At 47.5% G+C, this 22198-nt stretch overlaps 1 protein-coding gene and 2 long non-coding RNA genes across 4 annotated transcripts; 2 read left to right on the top strand and 1 right to left on the bottom strand.

Annotated features, from left to right (window-relative positions):
* Positions 1-5211: 5211 nt before the first annotated feature.
* LOC103651469 (cytochrome P450 72A13) lies at positions 5212-8301 on the top strand. Its single transcript, XM_008677098.4, has 5 exons — positions 5212-5790; positions 6478-6698; positions 6784-7034; positions 7131-7506; positions 7619-8301. Exons 1-5 carry the CDS (start codon positions 5448-5450, stop codon positions 8045-8047), a joined length of 1620 nt encoding a protein of 539 aa, XP_008675320.1. The 5' UTR covers positions 5212-5447; the 3' UTR covers positions 8048-8301.
* A 2697-nt stretch (positions 8302-10998) lies between these two features.
* On the top strand, positions 10999-15448 carry LOC100276925 (uncharacterized). Its single transcript, XR_564763.4, has 2 exons — positions 10999-11808; positions 15016-15448. It is a non-coding gene; the product is annotated as an uncharacterized lncRNA (long non-coding RNA).
* Positions 12143-15244, bottom strand: LOC103651468 (uncharacterized). 2 transcript variants are annotated; one of them, XR_004857388.1, is made up of 3 exons: positions 14955-15234; positions 14245-14622; positions 12143-12963 (listed from the first exon to the last, which is right to left on the bottom strand). It is a non-coding gene; the product is annotated as an uncharacterized lncRNA (long non-coding RNA). The 2 variants fall into 2 exon arrangements; XR_564762.2 differs by having other exon boundaries at positions 12143-14622; positions 14955-15244.
* Positions 15449-22198: the final 6750 nt, after the last annotated feature.

The following is a 22198-nucleotide window of genomic DNA, read 5'->3' as shown; positions in this document are numbered from 1 at the left end:
ACTACCAACGGAACTCCGGTTCCCACCTCCGCAGGTACGGACAACCCCCCTCCGAGGGGGAAGGCCTGCGGAGTAACTGAAGAACGATGAGCGGCTCGCTGCCGCCCGTTCCAACCGCGACGACAACCACCCCTGCCCTAGACAGCGAAGCGGCTTAGGCAGCAGCTTTGGGGCAGGTGTCACGGCAGGAGGACTCCCCCCCGCTGAGGACGAGAACCAGCCATTCAGGCAGGGAGACGGAGATCCAGGGCCACTAGCGCCCTACATATCCCGGCATGGCTGGAGGAAGTCTCCGTGGGGCTCAAGGACGCCCTTCACCCCCGGGCGCGGGGGGAAGAAAAGGGCAGTCGACCCACGCGGGGGCGGCCCCCCGACTCGCCTCATCTTCCATCTTGGCCTGGATGACGAAAATCCTTGAGGCCGAGGGAGGAGTAGAGGCCGCGGCCTGGCCCGCTTCCCCCACCGTCGAACTAGAGGTCACCATCTTGGGTGGCCACCGGTGGCGGAGCGTGGCCAGGCTGCGTGATGAAAATCCTTGAAGCCGAACGATGGCTGAGAGGTACCAACTCCCAGGGAGTTGCGTTCCTCCAACGAGGAGGCGGAAAGGCGGCGGATACCCCCCATCCGGGGGCTTGGAAGATGGGAAGACACGACGCTTAAGGGAGAAAGAAGACATGGTTGCCTTCCGAAAGGAGTCTCCCTCCTTTTAAAGGCAACTCTCCCTACGTGCGCCCCCAGGCGCCACGGGCTGAGTCTTCTCCAACACGCTCCAAGGCCCTCCCCTGCAACTCGGGGGCTGGGTCCCGCATGTCATGCAAGCCGGCTCAGGGCAGAAGAAGCCGAACCGCCGCGCGTGGTGCGCACGACCGTCCAGCGGTTACAAGCGACCCCCCATTTCCGCCCAGACCAACGGGCAGAAGGGGCGGGCAGCCATGCAGGTGGCATGCAACCGCGCCAGATGGACGCGCTTCTCCAACTTCCGACACGCCAGCTTGGGAACCCAGGCCCACGCGTCGAGCAACCGGCGCGCCAGTTGCTGCATGCAAGCAACCGCACCGCCACTTGTGCCACCATCGCGCCTCTTCGGTTGCGGAGCCAATGCCGCGACTCGAGGCGACCCAACAGCGCCAGCCTGGCGCGTCGGTCAAAGCGACCGAAAGAGGGCCGGCAGTAATAGCGGTGGCAGGCGGGCGGGCGCAGCAGTCACGTCGTCAGCCAGGCTCACGTCCCATCCTGGGACAGCAAGAGAGCCTCCTCTCACGGCGTGGAGACGGTGCACCCGTGACCCGTTCCTCGAACGGATCGCACGCGCGCAACAGCCGCCCCGCCAACCACTCGCCCCATCGCATTAACTCCGCGGCGGGACACGCGGCGCCTCTGACGGGAGGAGCGCGCGACGCTTCACCTTCGCCGTAATAACCGCGTCAGAAAAGGTACGCCACGTCGTCCGATTTCGTATCCTTTTCCGTTTTCCTCTTTCTCTATCTCTTGCAACAGGGACCGGGGAAGGGGGATACCCCGAAAGGGATCCTTCTCCGCGAAGGAACCGGGCTCCGAGCCCCCCACTACTGATCAGGGGTTCGAAGGCTGGCCCTCCGAAGGGTTCAACAGCCGCCTCAGATCGCGTGGGCCCGACACCCACTACTGGTCAGGGGTTCGAAGGCCAGCTCCCCGAAGGGTTCCATGGCCGCCTCAGGCTACTCGGGCTCCGCGCCCATTACTGATCAGGGGTTCGAAGGCTGGCCCCCGAAGGGTTCACAGTCGCCTCAGACACCGAGCGAGGGATGACCAGGGGTACGTTCGATACATAACCAAGGCTCGGGCTGCGCTCCCGAGGTACCCTAGGACATTTCCGAGACCAGCGGGAACGATCTTGTAACGGAATCCCATCGGAGGGAGGCATCGAGCCCTCGGACCCCGTCGCCAGGGGACCGGGTCCGGCAAATCACCCGCAGGTACTTTTGGGCGTGCCTCTGGGCCCCTAGCCGACCCCCAACGAACGGGGCACGGACGTCCACTCGGATTACCCGCTTGCAGCTCACCGGAGACACCATGTTCGGTGCCCATCGAGGGTAGCATGGCGCACTCCCCCCTCCTCCTTGCGGAAAGGCGACGTAGGGGCGTATGTAAAAAGTCGAGTCTGTCCCTGATCGCCCTCTCGCCCTGTGCAGAGGCTCGGGGGCTGCTCTCGCAAAAACCGGCTCCGGCCAAATCGTTGACAACGTCAACATACCAGCCCGAGAGCTTGGACCCCGACCGTGCACCCGGGCTACGGCCAGTTCGCATGAGGGAACGACCAGACAAGCCGAAGCATTGCGCGAGGTATTAAGACCTCGAAGGAGTGTAACCACTCCTCCGAGGCCTCGGGGGCTACACCCGGCGGGTGCGCTCGCGCGCACCCACCGGAACGAAATGCAACCGAGAAAGGCTGGTCCCCTTGCAAAAAAGTGCGACGAAAGCCTCCAAGCGAGTGCTAACACTCCCTTCGAGGCTCGGGGGCTACTGTCGGGGACCATAATTAGGGGTACCCTCAAGACGCCTAATTCTCAGCTGGTAACCCCCATCAGCATAAAGCTGCAAAGGCCTGATGGGTACGATTAAGTCAGGGATCAGTCCACACGAGTGACTCGATCACGCTTCACCCGAGCCTAGCCTCGGCCAAGGGCAGCCGACCTCGAGAGACTCCCGTCTCGCCCGAGGCCCCCTTTTTATGGCGGACACATCACCGGCTCGCCCGAGGCCTTGGCTTCGCTCAGAAGCAACCTTGACTAAATCGCCGCACCAACTGACCAAATTGCAGGGGCATTTAACGCAAAGGTGGTCTGACACCTTTATCCTGACACACGCCCCCGGCAGAGCCGAAGTGACCGCCGTCACTCCACCGCTCCACTGGCCAGTCTGACAGAAGGACAGCGCCGCCTGCGCCACTCCGACTGCAGTGCCACTCGACAGAGTGAGTCTGACAGGCAGTCAGGCCTTGCCAAAGCCGCCACGGCGAACTCCGCCCCGCCCGACCCCAGGGCTCGGACTCGGGCTAAGACCCGGAAGACGGCGAACTCCGCTCCGCCCGACCCCAGGGCTCGGACTCGGGCTAAGACCCGGAAGACGGCGAACTCCGCTCCGCCCGACCCCAGGGCTCGGACTCGGGCTAAGACCCGGAAGACGGCGAACTCCGCTCCGCCCGACCCCAGGGCTCGGACTCGGGCTAAGACCCGGAAGACGGCGAACTCCGCTCCGCCCGACCCCAGGGCTCGGACTCGGGCTAAGACCCGGAAGACGGCGAACTCCGCTCCGCCCGACCCTAGGGCTCGGACTCGGGCTAAGACCCGGAAGACGGCGAACTCCGCTCCGCCCGACCCCAGGGCTCGGACTCGGGCTAAGACCCGGAAGACGGCGAACTCCGCTCCGCCCGACCTCAGGGCTCGGACTCGGGCTAAGACCCGAAAGACGACGAAACTCCGCCTCGCCCGACCCCAGGGCTCGGACTCCGCCCTGGCCTCGGCCGAACGACTTCTGCCTCGCCCGACCCCATGGCTCGGGCTCGACCACGGCAACGGAAGGCAGACTCAACCTCGGCTTCGGAGGAACCCCCACGTCGCCCCGCCTAGAGCACAGACCGCCACGTCAACAGGAAGCGCCATCATCATCCTACCCCGAATCGACTCGGGTCACGGAGAACAAGACCGGCGTCCCATCCGGCCAGCTCCGCCGGAGGGGCAATGATGGCGCTCCACAAGCTCTATGACGACGGCGGCCCCCCAGCTCTCTTACGGAAGCAGGACGACGTCAGCAGGGACTCGACCGCTCCAACAGCTGTCCCTCCGCCAGGCTCCGCCGCACCTCCGACAGCCACGACATCACGCCAGCAGGGTGCCCAGATCTCTCCGGCTGCCACATTGGCATGTACCTAGGGCGCTAGCTCTCCCTCCGCTAGACACGTAGCACTCTGCTACACCCCCCATTGTACACCTGGATCCTCTCCTTACGACTATAAAAGGGAGGACCAGGGCCTTCTTAGAGAAGGTTGGCCGCGCGGGACCGAGGACGGGACAGGCGCTCTCTTGGGGCCGCTCGCTTCCCTCACCCGCGTGGACGCTTGTAACCCCCCTACTGCAAGCGCACCTGACCTGGGCGCGGGACGAACACGAAGGCCGCGGGACTTCCACCTCTCTCACGCTCGACTCCGGCCACCTCGCCTCTCCCCCCTTCGCGCTCGCCCACGCGCTCGACCCATCTGGGCTGGGGCACGCAGCACACTCACTCGTCGGCTTAGGGACCCCCTGTCTCGAAACGCCGACAACTCTCCAACCAAACGCTCCATTGGTTAGAGAACGAGTTAGAAGAAAACTTTTAGAAAAATAGACTTGTATATCTTCGAGAGGTCAAGTTACGGATGGTTTTACAAAGACGTTATCGTCATCTAGACTCCTGGAGAAGTCAAGAGAACAATATAAACCTAACACAGTTACGATTGATATGATGATCGAGGGAGAACGTTACATATGCGTGCGTGTAATTTCTTGTCACGTTGAGTAACAACTATAGATGGATAAGGGCATAAGGCCCGGCTCCAAAGGTCTATCGTATCGTAAATATAGGGTAATTCTAGCTAGTAGATGTCCCGTCGTTGGAAACAATGTATGACATATAACAAATCTTGCATTGGCCCATCCTTGTCTAGGCATGGCCTGCAGCATGCAGGCCGGATTCTTCTTCTGGCTAATCAATCAACACACGTACCAGCTACCGCGCTCTCGTATATTTTCACATATCTTCGTCGAACTGTCCTCCATCTAGATATGATTACGTACTTGCAAACGTAAGTGACTAGTGTCTTTCAGTGCAACCCGTTTATTTATTATAGTACAGTATTATATTCACTTTCCACAGTTTCTAGAGAAGCTATATATAGCAAACTATACATACTATAGGGACTTACCATATATATATATATATATATATATATATATATATATATATATATATATATATATATATATATATATATATATATATATATATATATATATATATATATATATATATATATATATATATATATATATATCGTCAAATTAATTAAAATGAAACCTTATCGGCTTTGCTGGCGAGTGTGCGCCACAGGACACTTTTGGCTGTCTTTCTTTTGCGTGGTTGCATCTTATTCCACAAGCCAAAGCGTACGTACGTGCCCGCCAAGAAAGCATAGACACCAACTGCAGATAGAAACGAAGTAGCCAAAACATGTGATGCCAACGGATCGCACCAATCAGTGGCCGTGCCGCTGTGCGGAGGCCTACCACCACCACTACTACAAATACCGTCGCTCTCGTCTCTCTCGGTAAAAGCGCACACACACACAAGACACAACAACGCTGTGGGCTTGTACGTGGCTGTCGATCGCAGCACACGTACGTAAACTCGAAAGCAGCTAGGCCGGAAGCAAAATGGACGACGACGTCGTCGTAGCAGCTGCAGCTGCAGCTGCAGCCGCGGCGGCTTCGTCTTCGCCATCGCCGCCGTGGAGCCTGCTCCAGGGGCTCCTTGCGCTGCTCGTCGCGTGGGGGGCCTACCGGGCGGCGCAGACGTTCTGGCTGCGGCCGCGGCGGCTCGGCCGGGCGCTCCGCGCGCAGGGGCTCACCGGCACGGCGTACCGCTTCCCGGCGGGCGACCTCAAGGAGAACGCCCGCCTCAACGACGAGGCGCGGTCCAGGCCCATGCAGCCGCCGTGTAGCCATGACGTCGTTCCCCGCGTCATGCCGCATCTCTTCAACACCGTCAAGGACCACGGTACGTCGTCGTCCAAACTCCCAAGTAGTCTCCCGTAATTAAGCTAGCTATATATGTAGCTTTGTCGTTTATCTCCACACGTGTCCATCAACAGCTTGCTTAGCACAGACTGTACTAGTATACTCGCCGCGCGCCTAAGATCTTCCGGACGACGGATGGTATGGTCCAACCGAGAATTCATTCGTTGGATGCTTCCTTCTTATATATATATGGTCCGACTCCGACGTGAACGCTGAGGTTGACGTTCGCTTGACTAGTGTGTTGTGGATTACTATTGGCCGCCCGACAGCCATGCATGTATGTTCACGTGGCAAGTTTGAATTCTTCCCAGAAGCTGTATCATATCCATTTGACACCGGCCAGTAGGCGGCCACTCCGGTCACCGGACCTATGATACACATCCATTGTGTTGTCCCATTTGCAAAAGAATTTTTCACGATAGTAATAGTTTCAGTTACCTATTTTTTTTCCTGGAAAAACCTATGATACTTTTTGTTTCATTTGCGAAAGCTCATTTCCCCACTTATACAAACTCGGTTATAATATCTGCCCATTCCTTTTACTAATTACTCCCTATGTTTCTTTTTATTTGTCGCTGAATAGTGCAATTTTACAAAAGTTCCCTAAATTTCAAAGATGGAGTTGGATTTGTCGTTTGGACTTAACGGCGCAGACGCTGAACTGCAGGCAACATCTGTATTACCTGGTTCGGACCGATTCCCAGGGTGGTGATCACGGAGGCAGAGTTAGTCAGAGACATCCTATCGAACAAGTTTGGCCACTTCGAGAAGTTCACGAACAAGAGTCTCGGGAAGATGATCGCCCTCGGGGTGGCGAGCTACGACGGCGAGAAATGGGCCAAACACAGGAGGATCCTGAACCCCGCGTTCCATCTCGAGAAGCTCAAGGTTGGTTGGTTTCGTTGTCCAACTTCCTTCAGTTCAAGGCGTATAGAGATGTGTGCGTGCTTACTACTAGAGTGGGTTTTTGCAGCGCATGCAGCCGGCGTTCTTGACGTGCTGCACCGAGCTCATTGATCGCTGGGACAAGGAGGTCGCTGGTGGTTCCGACGGGTCATTCGAGCTGGACGTCTGGCCGGAGTTCCAGAGCCTCACCGGCGACGTGATCTCCCGCACGGCGTTCGGCAGCAGCTTCATGGAAGGGCGGAGGATCTTCCAGCTCCAGGCCGAGCAAGCGGAGCGAGTGATCAAGGCTTTCCAGTACATATACATCCCAGGCTTCGTGTAAGCACTTTCTCATCTGATCTGTAACATATAGTACAGTGATTCCAGCGGGCAGCGGCATCATGCACACTCATATGCGCGTGCTCGATCGTGCAGGTTCTTCCCGACACCCAACAACCGGAGGATGAAGGAGATCAACAGGGAGATCGAAGGGACTCTGAGAGGCATGATCGAGAAGAGGGAGCGCGCGATCGAGAACGGCGAAGCGAGCGGCGACGACCTGCTCGGCCTGCTGCTGCAGTCCAACATGGAGAGCGGGAAAGGCGGCCTGAGGATGAGCACGGAGGACGTGGTCGAGGAGTGCAAGCTCTTCTACTTCGCCGGCATGGAGACCACGTCGGTGCTGCTCACCTGGACGCTCGTCATCCTAGGCATGCACCCCGAGTGGCAGGACCGCGCCAGGGAGGAGGTCTTCAGCGTCTTCGGCAGGGACAAGCGCCCCGATTTCGACGGCATCAGTCGGCTCAAAACGGCAAGTGTTGTTCTGCAATACTACTGCTTTAAAATATTAAGCCCGGCCATTCCTCGTCACTGACTGCTAACGTTGGCTGCTACATGCTGCCTGTGTTGCTGCTGCTATTCAGGTTACGATGATACTGTACGAGGTGCTCAGGCTGTACCCGCCGGCGGTGACGCTGAACCGAAGAACGTTCAAAGACATGCAGATCGGAGGCATCACGTACCCTGCGGGGGTGATCCTGGAGCTCCCCGTGATCGTCGTCCACCACGACCCCGACGTCTGGGGCAAGGACGCGCACGAGTTCAGGCCGGAGAGGTTCGCCGAGGGGATCTCCAAGGCGACCAAGGACCAGCAGCCGGCGTTCTTCCCGTTCGGCTGGGGGCCGAGGATCTGCATCGGCCAGAACTTCGCGCTGCTCGAGGCCAAGATGGCCCTCAGCATGATCCTCCAGCGCTTCCAGTTCCGGCTGTCCCCTTCCTACACGCATGCGCCGTACACCGTCCTTCTGCTGCATCCTCAGCATGGCGCTCCAATTATTTTCGACAGGATCTGACTGCCCTTGCATGACATCGTCGATCGTTGTCAGTATGTCACAGTGCAAATAAACTCGTATGAATAATATTGTGTTAGGGAGAGTCTAGTTCTGTGTATCCGATTTTGAAGGTGGAACCAAAACATAAGGGTGTAAGGCTATGTCCCGGAAAATGAGTCGCATGCGAGCTCGCAAACACCAACAGAGTCCACATGCGGATATACATATAGAACTGTGAAGAAGAATAATGTGCTTTGGAAGAAACTTTACATCAACATGATCTTGTTATTATCACTTAAAACCCTAATTGTTAGAACTAAATTAAAGTTGATCAACAAGAAATAAGAAGATCACTTAGAACCAATGTAAACCATAACTACCAAGCAACTTTTGTTAAGGTTTTATTTGTAAGTTGCTAGGAGAAAACATGAGAAAATGAGTAAAAATAAAGATTGGTATTAATGCCTAAGGTTGTCTACAGTAGTTCGTGTGAATTAGAGGATTTGCACCGTAGATTAGACTATTTAAAGAGTGGAATTTGAAATAGATGATGCGATAAAGGATGGGATAGGATAGCTGTTGGAGATATCTTTTTTAACGAAGGGGTTTTCCCCCTAGTTCATTATAAAATAGGCAAACGAGTTTTTTTACATTCAATGCACCATACTTAGGACCCATCAAGGCCCACAAGATAAATCTCACAGGAGCTATCCTATCTAGACCAAGTTTTTGAAAGGTAAAACGCTCCTAAGGCTAGCTCCAATAGGCCAGGCATTCGGCCAGCCAAAGCTAATTTAGCTTGCAACTGGTACTGTAGCGCATCCAATGGACCAGCTATCTAGCCCAGGCAAATTGCATGCGAGGAGAGAGAACAGGCAAATTGGCTTGTCTTTGGCACAGCAGCCATTTATTTTGGACCAATAGCATACTTTGTTTCTTTGGCGCAAAAACAGATTGTACCAATGGTCACAGCCAGTTTGCCTGTTCTGTTGCAAACAGGAGGTCCATCGTTGACCAGGTAAAATACAGGGAGCAGGTAAACCATGAAATAGCTGGGCAATATAGCTGTTTGTTGTTGGAGCCAGCCTAAGAAGACGAGATATCTAAGGGCCATAAAAGGACACAGACGATGTTTTAGCGAAACCACACCAACTACGCCTGAAGAAGGCTATTACAGCACAGGAAGACATCAAAAATACATCAACAACTAGATAACCACACACAAACGATCACTAGAAAGATGAACTTAAAATGTAATACGTCTATCCATCGGAGACTAGCCGAGATAGCGATTGAAAGTGTCGTTAACCACCTTTTTGATTGTTCTGCTTCCTGCAACCACCTTCCTTTTTACCACCTCTGTCTGCAAAACAGCCTAGGTGCATCAGCAGGGTTTTTACAAACATTATTATCAAAGCAGGCTGAGTTTCTATTTTTCCATAGAACCCATAACACTGCACCACATCCCATTAAGATCAGCTTTTTGTCTTTTTTGTCAAATCTACTGATCCAATCCCCAAACAAATCATTCACATTTTTTGGGAGTGCTACGAAGATGCAAAGCGAGAAGAATCATCCTCCAAATGAAAACCGCAAGATTTTTACAAACATTATTATCAATGCAGGCTGAGTTTCTATTTTTCATAGAGCCCATAACCCTGCACCACATCCCATTAAGATCAATTTTTTTGTCTTTTTCGTCAAACCTACTGATCCAGTCCCCAAACAAAACATTCACATTTTTTGGAGTGCTATGAAGATGCAAAGCGAGAAGAATCATCCTCTAAACGAAAACCACAACTGGACAGTCAAGTGTAAATAAAATAATATCTTGTTAAAGAATTTTAAAATGACTCAACATGAAAAAATATTTATAAGCCATGAACTTGAATTGTACATTAGTCTATCCAAATCCGTAAGATATATTATATTGTTTAATACTCCATCCATTTCAAATTATAAGTGGATTTTCTAGGTGTATAGTTTTTAAATGTATCTAGATAAAATGTATATCTAGGTGCATATTGAAAGCTATGAGTTGTGTACCCATATCGAGGGTAGCTCAAGATAGACCAAGAGCTCACTCTAAGATAAGAGCACAATGGACAAAACTCGATTTAGACCAAAGATGGCCTAATCAACTCTAACTAGGTGAGGCATGACCTGGTCATCCCGACCAAGTCGGCCCTGACCTAATCATCCCGACCAGGTTGACCCTGACCTATTCACTCCGACCAGGCGGCACTAACCTCGGTCGCTCCGAGTGGACATGGCTATAGTCACACCAACCAAGTTGGGACCAACCCAGATCATCTCGAATAGCCTCGAACTGGTCATCCCAACTAGGTCGCCCCTGATCCGGTCATCCCAATTGAATCAGCCCCAACCATAGCAATCATGACCTATAGTCACACCAACCAGGTCAACCCTAACCTTTGTTGTCCCAAGCAAACCTCGACCTGGTTATCCCAACAAAGTCGACTCCCAACCATAGATCAAAGAAAGCAAGAGCCAACCTAGTCACTTAGACTAGGCTTACTCGAACCCCAGTCGCTCTGAGCTAAAACAAACATAGGTCATACTAGCCATATAAGACTTTCTAGCACCACGATCTGAAATGCCCCTTGAACCTCTATGCAGGGCTAACACAATTATGGCACCCTAAGTGTCCGGCACACGTGCCTGGCTAGGAGTGCATCCATTAAGGTAGGTACAATCCAAAGGACGCTGAAGACATCTCTGTCCAACCATCCAACTCTTTAAAGAGCCGTAAGGACTAGTCACATCGATGGAAGGCCACGATAGGTCTCATCATAGGCATAAGGCGATCAAGTTGTAAACCTAAAAATCGTAGTATTGGGATTTAGATAAAAAATTCTAATAATCTAAAATGTAAAGTGTCCTTTAATATGGATTTTCTCACCTTTGAAATATTTTTTTCCTAATATATATATATATATGGCAATATTTAATTATGATTGCTCAATTTAGATTTAAAATTTTAAACTAGAATTTAAAACTTGAAACTCTAAATTTTAGAAACTCAAAAAGGGAATATTTTCAATTTATTGAACGGATGATTCCTTTCATAAACTGTATTTAGAAGCATTCGTCCAGATGAATTGAATAATAAATAAATGGAGAGATAAAATGAAATTTGAATCATGTTGAGATTTCTGGATTGTGCATTTAAAGTTGAATCTCAACTCTAAAGTGGATTTGAATTTGGAACTTGAAAATAAAACAAAAAAATCAGAAAACAGAAAAAAAAATAAGCGAACCACTCCTCACTCTTGGGGCATCTTTCCTGGGCTCGGCCCAGTTTGACCTCGTCGTCCCCGTTCGCCTGGCTTAGCTCCACGCCGCAGAGCACCGCACGTCAGACTCCACTACTGTCATGTGGGCCCTATGTACTAGATTCATCTCCTTCCTCCTCGGGCATGAAACGAACTCGTGACCCAGCTGGACGCGGAATCCTCAACCGAATCTTTGCCAACCAATCTCGTCCCATCTGGTTATCCAGCGAGTTCGTTGAGATCCCTAGCTAACCGAGCGCCTAGCAACCAGAGCAAATCGAAGGGAGAGAGGAGAGTAGCTGCCATGGTTGAATCCCGAGTTCAACGCAGGCGAGCCATCAGCGATTGACCAAGAGGATCTGAGAGGTCACATGGAGGAGTTCGGGGACTCACTAGGCACGTGTAGTGACCTAGGGAGACAGAATTGCTCCTCTACCGTGGAGTCACCTTGCAATGTGAGTGAAGCTGCATACTCTACCGATTCGGGTAAGGGTCCCATCGCTAGACTCAATGCTTTATCCGCTATGTTTATCTCTATTCGCATCGAGTTTGGTGCGGTACGCGACCAATTCGTTGCTTGTCGGTGTCGAAGACCGCCGCGGTGCCACGCGTGGACGTGGGCACGTGTCCCTGTGCCACCAACCTTGGTAATACTCCCTCCGTTTCGTTTTAGTTGTCGCTGGATAGTGCAAAATTGAACTATCCAACGACAACTAAAAAGAAACGGAGGGAGTAACTAGTAACTGGCGCGCGCAGACGACCTGCGCGCGTGGGCAAAAATTGTAATATAAGTGATAACATTTTGAGTAAGATATACATATAGTCATCTAAATAGAGTTAGGTAAATTATCGTGTTTCAACGTTTGAAATCAAGTTGTTATATTTATAAAAATTGTCTTGAAAAGGATGAAGAAGCATATATATATATATACACACATAATTGTAGAGAACATTCAAAAATAAACACCCTAGAACTTCAAAGGTTGTTGATGGTAGAAGGCAACATTCAGTTTTGGGAAGATTTCTTGGGAGTTTTTTCTCGGATACTCATGTGTCCTTCTTGAACCTGTTAGTGAATTATGGAAAAAATAGTGAGTTGGTAAATATATTTTCATTTATGGACTGATTTGTATTTGTATCTTTTTTTCACAAATGGAACTTTATGTAAAGATACAAGAACTTTAAGCAGAATCATAAGTGCAGGTTTTGACTCACCATTATCATAACAATTGTTTTATAGATTATTGTTAAGTCTTAACAAAGTAGAACATGACATGAATCATGATGCCTGTGAAGTTTGTTGTGTCCTAGAATTAGAGCATTAGACTGGAAATAGTATGGTATGCACATTGGACATGAAGTGTCTGTTCGGCATACAATATAGTGAGATTACTAATTAGAAATAGCAGCTAGGCAAGACGTAATGCTTTAAATCAAGTATTCTCTTTAGGCCCATTGAGAACGAAAGTCACTTTCTTCAAAGTAAAGCAGTAGAACTCTGTCTAAACTTGTGTTTCCTTAATTAAAAAAATTGTATGGTGACCAGAATCACTAAAAAATTTGAAAATTTATAGTAACCAAACACTCAGCTGAGTTTCCTTCAAGCGATCACCTGTACAACCACTTTTAGCAAGACGATCGCTGCAGCAAAATCAATCAAGTTAATGACTCTTTGGCCAGGTTGGTCTGTTTTCTTCAACCAAAAAAATGGGAGCTATACTTTCTCAGGATTAGTTATTTGGCATGCAAAATATTTGTTTAAAAAGGGATTGTCGCGAGTCTGAAAGAGAGCATAAGGAACACTATATTTTGGTAGATCTTGGTATGATAATAGTGAATGTTCCATTCTACCTCATTAGATTTGGATATCTTTAATGTAAATACAAAATGGCCTCTAGACGGCTGTTCATTCATATGAGTCTTACCCACAGGTCCATTTAAATGCAGATAACATTATCATATTCAATACAGATATGCAGTTATAGGGATATATGTTGAATTAGAAAGCCACTATCAACAGAGCATTTACACAATCAACTTTGTGTTTGTTGTATACATATAATAAATATTTAAGCTTTATTAGGACAGTAGGACCTAGGTCACCAACTGAATAGGCTTCACTTTTGAGAACTTGATTATGCGGGTATTTTGTACAGAATTTGACAGCTACTCTTCCTAAGTAAAGCAATGGTATGACCGTATGAGGTTGTGAAATGTTAAAGAGAGGTTCTATAAATACTTGGCATAATGGTATTCCTCGTAGGCAGTCTAATTCAAGGAACATAAAAGGCATATATTGTGATTACCTCCGTGACCATCAAAAACATCGAAGAACGTTGTCTCGCTACCAAGATCTAGCATTGCTGAATGATGTATGGATGTATAGATTGGTAAATATTATGTCGTGGAACAATTTTAAGAAATAGTCTGACCGATAAAAATGGTAGGCATCTTTAAAAAATAACCATGCTTGTAGTGTGATGTTGAACGTACTAAAATCAATGTATTAAACATATTAAATGAGATCAAAGGATGAAAGGAATATGGATTTAGTATCAAAAGAGAGCTAACGCCTGTAGTCTAAGACAAATCATTGGTTCACTCTTTACAGTGTGATATTGAACTTATTAAAATCATTGTGTTAAACAGATAAAATGAGATGAAAGGAATATGGTTTCAGTATTGTTACAATTTGGTGCAAAAATAATAATTGATTTTTTGGAAGATAATTAGTGGTTGTTAGATTCTTTCACTTATTTTAATGAGGGAGATTTTTTCTGTCATTTCTTATAAATAAATACAAAAAGATTTATTGGGTTGCATGTCATTTCTTTTCCTATACCTATTTTTTTGTATTTATATGTGCAAAGAACAATTTTAGTATGTCATTGATCTGGAAATACATGGTAACCAAACACTCACCTAAGTTCACCTGTGGAGCCACTTTTAGCAAGACGCTTACTCCCTGCTGCTAAATCAATCAAGGACTACTTGGATATGTTGTCATGTGTCGTGCAATAAAAACAGAATCCTTCTAGCCCCAGTGAACACCCTGTCCCTGAAGTAATTGCGGCTTGGATGGCTTTGACTGGGAGAGGGGGAATCACGGCCATGAAATCAATACCCTCCCTTTGAGATGATAATGATTGCTTTATCTGCTCAAAGATCTCAAATAATCCATGCATCATACCCACAAATTAACAATATCCTATGCCAAATATCAGCAAGCCTCTACAGACGAAGCCAAGAAGCACCCTCAGCGGGAGTGCCTGCCCATGTCCATTTATATATGACATGTACCTGAAAAGGCCAGACATGCACTTCTGAGACATAGTAACATACATTTGGGAAGTTTCAAATAAGAACATTTGTGTAAATAAAAAATGCATTCGAAGGAGCACTGTCGAAGCAGAGCAGCTACTAATCTTGAACGGAAACCAGCTGTCATATCTTTGCATGGTGTTGAGAAGATTACCAAGCTAGAAATTGTGTAAATAAAAAATGCATTCGGAGGAGCACCGTCGATGCAGAGCAGCTACTAATCTTGAACGGAAACCGGCTGTCATATCTTTGCATGATGTTGAGAAAGATTATCAAGCTAAAATAGGATTCAAAACAGAACTTCACTATACCTGCAACAGCTTCAATCCCTAGCTCCAGTTTTACGCTCCTATTGGTTGCCGACTATGGCAGGAACGCGCTGACGCGGGCCTCAGCGGAAGGGGCGAGGAGGCGGAGGGGGTGCAGGAGGCGGAGTTCGTCGCCACCACGGTCAAAGATGTTGCCAAGCTGGACGGCGAGGGTGGACCCGGCGGCCCATGAGGTGGAGGCGGCAGATGGGGAGTCGGGGCTACAGGGCATGAGGCCGACGAGGCGGAGCACGGAGAAAGCCGATCCACGACGCGATGCTTCTAGGAGCAATGGACAGCAGGCTGGTGGGTCCTTTTCCTCATCCCGTTCGTTCGCTGTCTGGAACCATCGAGGCTATTCCAGGATTTGATACACGGAGGGATTCTTGGCCGCTAAAATCTGATCGAACGGCTAAAAATTTTAAAGGTGACGTGGACGAACGGTGTCGTACTTTTACGTCGCGCTTTGTATAGTAGTAAAGTAATGTTTATACTGAGTTCTTTGTACCGAATATTTTACATTTTGGCCCTTTCTCAAACAAAAAAATCACGTTTAGACCCTAAAAAATTTGTCATTTTTGAACCCTTTGCTGAGGTAACACAGCTCGGCGTCATAGCCTATGGCGCCAAGGTATGTGGTGTGCTAGCACAACCCGGTCGTCGTAGCATCGACGTGGCACTGAGCTCGGCGCCATAGATCTTGGCGTCGAGCTCAGTTATAAAATCACAAAGCCTATCTAGCTTAGTTGGTAAAGCGCAAGGCTCTTGATCTTGAGGTTGTGGGTTTGAACTACACGGTGGGTGTTTAATATTTTTTTAATATTTTTTTGTCTTTGTCACTGATTTGTTTTTTTCTATCTAGATTTTTCGTTTATATCACTGATTTGTACGTCTAGATTTATTTCTCGTCCTGGTTTTTTTGTTTTTATGACTGATTTGTTTATTTAGACGAATAAATATCTGGACGAATAAACAAATCAGTCACCAAACAAAAAAACCGGATTATAAGGTATTATACTGTCTTAGGAACATGCTAAGTCATTCTGCGTGTAAGGTATTATACTGTACTTAAGAAATATCGGGCAGTTGTATGGACCAGTCTGTGTTAGCTTCAATTTGTTGACCTTTACCTTAACTGGCAACACCTTCCTTTTCTCTGTCTGCACTACGGCTCATCCTGCCCCTTCTTTATACCTCAACAAGTACGACATCTTTGATTTTTGTGGTTTCGACCAACTAGTGCTAAGAAAGATTTCATCTGGTTGCAGATTACATCTTGTGGCGATCCATTGAGAAGTCTACAGTATTTATATGTCATCATGACTTCTATACCTACAGGAATTTACAGTCTATTTGTTATAGAACAATCGTTTTGTTTTACTTCCCTTGTCGCTGTTGGTTATAGGTCATGTAGACAAGGCGCGAAAGCTGCCCCGCAGCGGAATCCGCGCATTGAGAGGGTCGAGACTTTGTGTAGATTTATTGGTTGGTCCTGGACTCCTGGTGTATGATGAAATGGTGAAATCCCAGATCCATGTCGTGCATGCTAAAGGGCAATGTGCTTGCGTGCCAACGCCGGCCCAGGAGGCAATAGTGACTGGGCAGAGTCGGTTCAAGTACATACGTTGGACAGAGGGAAGGATGTGCGAACCATAGGAGTCCACTACCCTATTTTAGACTACATTTTACAAACAGTGTGAAACAATACTTTATTTGGGCGAATAAATATCTGGACGAACAAACAAATCAGTCATAAAAACAGAAAAAAATCTAGATGAGAAATAAATTTGAACGAATAAATAAATCAGTCACAAAAACAAAAAAATCTAGATAACAAAAAATAAATCAGAGACAAAGACAAAAAATATTAAACACCCATCATGGGGCTTGAACCCACAACCACAAAGCTAAGAGACTTGCACTCCACCAACTGAGCTAGACAAGCATTGTGGTTATATGATCGAGCTCGGCGTCAAGATCTATGGCGCCGAGCACGACGTCCGGGTGTGCCAGCGCAGCACGTACCTCGGCGCCATAGTCTATGGCACCGAGCAAAGGGTCCAAAAATGACATTAAAATTTTCTAGGGTCCAAACGTGATTTTTTGTCCGAGAAAGGACCAAAATACAAAAAATTCGGGTTCTTTGTACCTATATTTTTCGTGTAGCACCTCTCGGGGATGGTGAATGGAGTACCGGGGACTAGGGCTGGGCATTGAGTCTATTAGGGCTACTTTGGAAATCTCAAATCACTTTTAGGATTGAAGGGGATTGAGGTGGAAATAAACTAATTTCCTCTCCAATCCCCTTCAATCCTGAAGGGGATTTGAGTATCCAAACTAGCCATTAGGGTAATTCGGTTCGGTCTATTCGGGTTTTTAAAATTTCGGGTTATGAAAAATGAACCGAAATTTCCAAAAAAATTTAGGAATCAAACCTGAATAGACCCACAATTTCGGTTCAGTCTATTCGGTCCACCGAATAGACTCGAATAGTAGAGAGACTATTATCTTTTGTTAAAATATATATAATTAATAATTAATTGGAAGTACTATTATTACAATAAGTGACTATAAAAATAGTATATAATATATATTGTTGGGGACCTTCGGCATCCGAAGGTCCTCAAAAACAGGATTTAACAGTATTTCTGGAGTATAATGTGTGAACAGGTATCTTCGGACTCAGGTCGGCATCACAGCAGACCAGAATAATACGAAGGTCGGTACAGCGCCGAAGGTGTAAGCAGGAAAGCTTCGGCGTGACAGCAGAAAGCGGAACCGACTTAAAGATGAAAAGGCTATTTAGACCTCAACAGATTACTATAGAATTATTATCAAATGTAAAGGGCATGAATGTAATTTTGTATGGGTTGTGTCCCGCGCCTATAAATAGGTGAACAGTACTCTCGTACTGTTCACGCTGACTTGACATTCGCTTTTTGCGTCACGCTTGTATTGTCATCTCATTCCGATTGAAGGTACACTTGTAACTCAGCGGTATTTCTGTTTATACCTAATAATAATATATAATTGTTCATGTTGTCTTTTATATCCCTTGAATTCCATCCTTCGTCATTGTTTAATGAATTTATGAATGTACGTCCTTCATAACCTTCGTCCGTAAACCATTATATCCTAAGGGAAATAATGCTTCGGAGGACGAAGGACCTTAACGATTAACATTTTTTCTATGTTGCCTTGTTCTTAACTCATAGCACTTGAGAACAAGTCCCCAACATTGGCGCCCACCTCCGGTGAACTCACTTCCACTCTGAGTTTTTTGAACACCTTCGGCGATCATAAACCTTCGTTATGGCGCCGAAGAAGGCTTCAACGACTGGGGCTGCAGCTCTGCAACCTCTGGACCACAATCAGGAGACAGTCTCCTTGCGGGAGGCCCGAAGCCAGAAAAGGAAGGTTGTCAGTCCAACACCACCAGAGGACGAGATAGATCAAGAAATCAGAGATATGGAGATGCTTCATCAACAAGTACAGAGGAAGAAGGAAAAGATGGCCAGGCTAGCTGAACTGCAGAGGCAGATAGACGAAGCCTCTGAAGAAGTTCGTCATCTTGTCCAGGATGAGCAGCACCGAAGGCCTCAACATCAAGATCTTCATCAGGAGGGTTTCCCTAACGAAGATGACTGGTATGACAATTTCCATCATGGGAATTTTGTTTTTGATGACGCTTCTCCTCTGTCCGCTGAGCTGCAGGCTACACCGTGGCCTCCGTCTTACAAGCCGCCCCAGCTTCCTATATTCGATGGTCACTCAGACCCGAAGCAGTTTTTGATGAGCTACGAAGCAACAGTATCTTCGTATGGTGGCAATGCTTCAGTCATGGCCAAATCTTTCGTTATGGCTATCAGGAGTGTGGCTCAAACCTGGTATTCCTCCCTTCGACCAGGAACGATCACTTCATGGCAGAAGCTGAAGGACTTGTTGTTAACTAGCTTCCAAGGATTTCAAACGAAGCCGGTCACTGCTCAGGCTCTGTTCCAGTGCACCCAAGATCACGAAGAATACCTTCAGGCATATGTCCGAAGGTTCTTGCGTTTGAGGGCACAGGCACCAACGGTGCCCAATGAAATTGTCATTGAGGCCATGATCAAGGGGCTTCGGCCAGGACCGTCAGCTCAGTACTTCGCTCGGAAGCCTCCTCAAACTTTGGAGAAGCTGCTCCAGAAGATGGATGAGTACATTCGGGCCGATAATGATTTTCGCCAAAGAAGGGAGGAGGCTTTCAGGTTTTCTGAAATGACCAGGGGCTTCGGAGGGAGGTTCTACCCGAGACACGTCAGGTCAATTCATAACTCTACACAAAATGATGACAGAGGAAGCCAACAGCAAAGGCCACAATGTTCCTCACAGGCTTCGGGGCAACAGCAAAGCTCCTTCCGACCACCAGCTCCAAGAGGCAGAGGCGCCAGGGGCTTTGGAGGAAGATTTGGCGATCAACCAAGAAGAATCTTTTGCTTATTCTGCGGTGAGAACAAAGGCCATACTACCAGGATGTGCCATGTTACTATTCAGAAGCAAAAGGAAATAGCTGAAGCAGCAGTGCAACAAGCTCAGCCGAAGCAGGTCATGCATACAGCTTCGTATCATTCGCCCTACATCCCAGAATATGTGGGCAATCATCCTGCAGTTTCTGTCGCTTCGGCAAGTCAGCCTCAAGCTTCCTGGCAACAGCCTCCGCCTCCACCTCCGTTGCAACAAGGCCAGCAGCCAGAAGGGAGCCAGTATGCTCCACACCAGAGGGACTTCAGAGAGCAGTCCGAAGCTCGTACAGTCAATAGCACTGTGCCAGAGTCAAAGCACATCTATTGACGAATATCCTACCTTAATAGCAATCTTTTTCATTCAGTTTTATTTTCTGTAATAAAGGACATTGTTTAGGTTTCATGTAATTAGTTTCGTTGATTCCTACAAGGAAAATATACTTTCTTCACAGGCATATATTGATTAAAATTCAAAGACGTGATGACAAAGACGACCTTCAAACTATCGAAAATTCTTCGAAGCAACAAAAAGTCGTTCTAAGGAACGCAGAGTAAGTTTACCGAAGTCACAAAAAGTCGTTCCAAAGGGAGCGCAGTGTAAGTTTTCTGCTCCAAAGTCGTTCCAAAGGGAATGCAGAGCATACAGCGAAAAGTCAACGCTGATACCGCCTAAGTAAAAGGCGAAGCGCGAAAAGTCAACGCGAATACCGCTGAAAGTAAAAGGCGAAGAAGCTCCTAAGGGAGGCTTACAGCGAAAAATAAACGCTGATTCCGCTGAAGTAAAAGGCGAAGAAGCTCCTAAGGGAGGCTTATAAAAGATTGTGTTTTATTGCAGGGATGTGTATATATCTTCGGAGTAAACATCATCTCACATAACATAACATCATCGCATCATTTCGCATAGCATAAGCATCATACATCATTTTGCACATGGCACAAGAGGTGGACACATTATCAATCTACGGAAGAACGTTTTGAAAAAAAAAGAGAGAGAAATCAGTCACAAAAAGATACATCATTGATCTTCGGAAGGGTAGCTTCGGAAAATATTTTTACGAAGCCTGGATATTATTCATCAGAACATTGGATATTGTTGTGACAATGAAAAATTCTTCTTCACGAAGCATGAAAAGAAGGGAAGGTGTTTTTTCGTCAAAGACTCAAAAGCGGTACGTGTAAAGTTTCATGCATCGTAAAGAATTGACTAACAAAAATAGGCATATTACATTTGTGGTTAACAAATGTTACAGTATATTACATTTCCGAAGTTTTTGTTTTACAAAAATACTTAATCTTCTCTCAAAACGACTTCGGCAGCCTCGTTCAGGAGCCGATTGACGACTTCGTCCATAATATCTTCAGCCATCTTTTTAATTTCGTCGTCTCCTTTCGGCTGAGGGCCCGAAGACGCTTTAGCAGGATCTGAAGTAACAGAGGATACGGATACAATGCTATTACAAATCGCAAACAAATCTTAAAGCCTAAGAGTACAACACAATAAAACTATCAGTTAATACCTAATTGACCTTCGGCCTCTGCGCTCCTTTCAGCAGCTTCAGCTACTTCTCTAGCATCATGAATTCCCTTTTCACTTCTTCTAATAATTTCCCCGGCCATTTCCCGGCCACCATTATCCCAAATATCAGTAAAAAATTTTCCACCAATTATACTAGCTTCGGCCGAAGGATCTCTTGCATCTTCAAAAGACAAAGCAGCTTCGGATTGAGCTAAAATTTTTACATGTTCGCAGCCTTTCTTCTCTAAGATGGTGGCAAGTCCTCTGGCGCCAGAGAAGGCACATATATCTCCACGGCTATTTAAAATCTCTTCGAAGGCTTCAGCTTCGTGGTCGATCCACTCGATGGGACCTTCGGGATTGCCTCTCGTAAAGTTTTCCTCACTTGAAAATGCGCCGACCTTGGCGAAGCTATCCTTCAGCTTTTTAACACATTCTATAGATTTGTTATAACATCGCTTTTTGGACGAACGAAGCTCTTCAACAGTTATTTCTAGGTGATCGGCCCATTGGTCGCTGAGTTCTCGTTTTGTTTCTTCAAGTATGCGTTCTTCCTTGGCTCTGGCCAGTTGTTTCCGAAGATCTTCAATTTCCCGCTTCTGAGCTTCAGCTTGACCTTTAAAAGCAGCTTCGTCTTCTTTTATTTTATTTATCAATGAGTGTAATATTTTATCTTTTTCAAGACCTTCGTTCCTCAGTTCAATAACTTCGGAACGAAGGTTGCTCAGGGCTATAGAACACCCTTCGTCTTCAACATCCTTCTGTGCCCTAAGGGCATTGCTAAGTATCAAGCCCTGCAAAGAGAAATATGTGTGCGTCAATAGGTTTAAACAAACGAAAAATTTTGGACTCAACAAAAGATACAAGGATTTCATTTGTCGCACCTTTAAGCTATTGTAAGCTAGGCTGTCGGCCAGATCGTTCTTCGACAGCACCGAGAGCCCGTCTTCTAAAGTTGGGAATCCGAAACTCCTGCTCATCTCCCGGCAGACAGAAATTTCCTTGCTGTCGGGGAGACAATACAAGAAGTCTTCTTCTCCACTGCCATTGAATATTAACGCCCCTTTTGGATATTTCAGTTTTTGGGCGTAGTGCTGGGCCTCTTGCTCTTCTTTTTCTGATAGTTTTTTCCCCGAAGCATGACGAACAATATAATCACGAACTTTGGGGGATGCTTTGGGGGCAATGACACTGGTTTCTTCAACTAAAGTTGGCTTTGTTATTTTTTC

This window comes from Zea mays, chromosome 3 (genome assembly GCF_902167145.1).
Source record: "Zea mays cultivar B73 chromosome 3, Zm-B73-REFERENCE-NAM-5.0, whole genome shotgun sequence".
Taxonomy (NCBI): domain Eukaryota; kingdom Viridiplantae; phylum Streptophyta; class Magnoliopsida; order Poales; family Poaceae; genus Zea; species Zea mays.
The sequence above is the reverse complement of the archived record's forward strand: the minus strand, read 5'-3'. Positions and strand labels throughout refer to the sequence as shown.

Excerpts from the sequence above, each read along its gene's own strand:
- LOC103651469 (XM_008677098.4), top strand. The coding sequence starts at position 5,448 with ATGGACGACGACGTCGTCGTAGCAGCTGCAGCTGCAGCTGCAGCCGCG. Across the intron at positions 5,791-6,477 it reads CAACACCGTCAAGGACCACG|GCAACATCTGTATTACCTGG; the intron begins GTACGTCGTCGT and ends GCTGAACTGCAG. Across the intron at positions 7,507-7,618 it reads GCATCAGTCGGCTCAAAACG|GTTACGATGATACTGTACGA; the intron begins GCAAGTGTTGTT and ends GCTGCTATTCAG.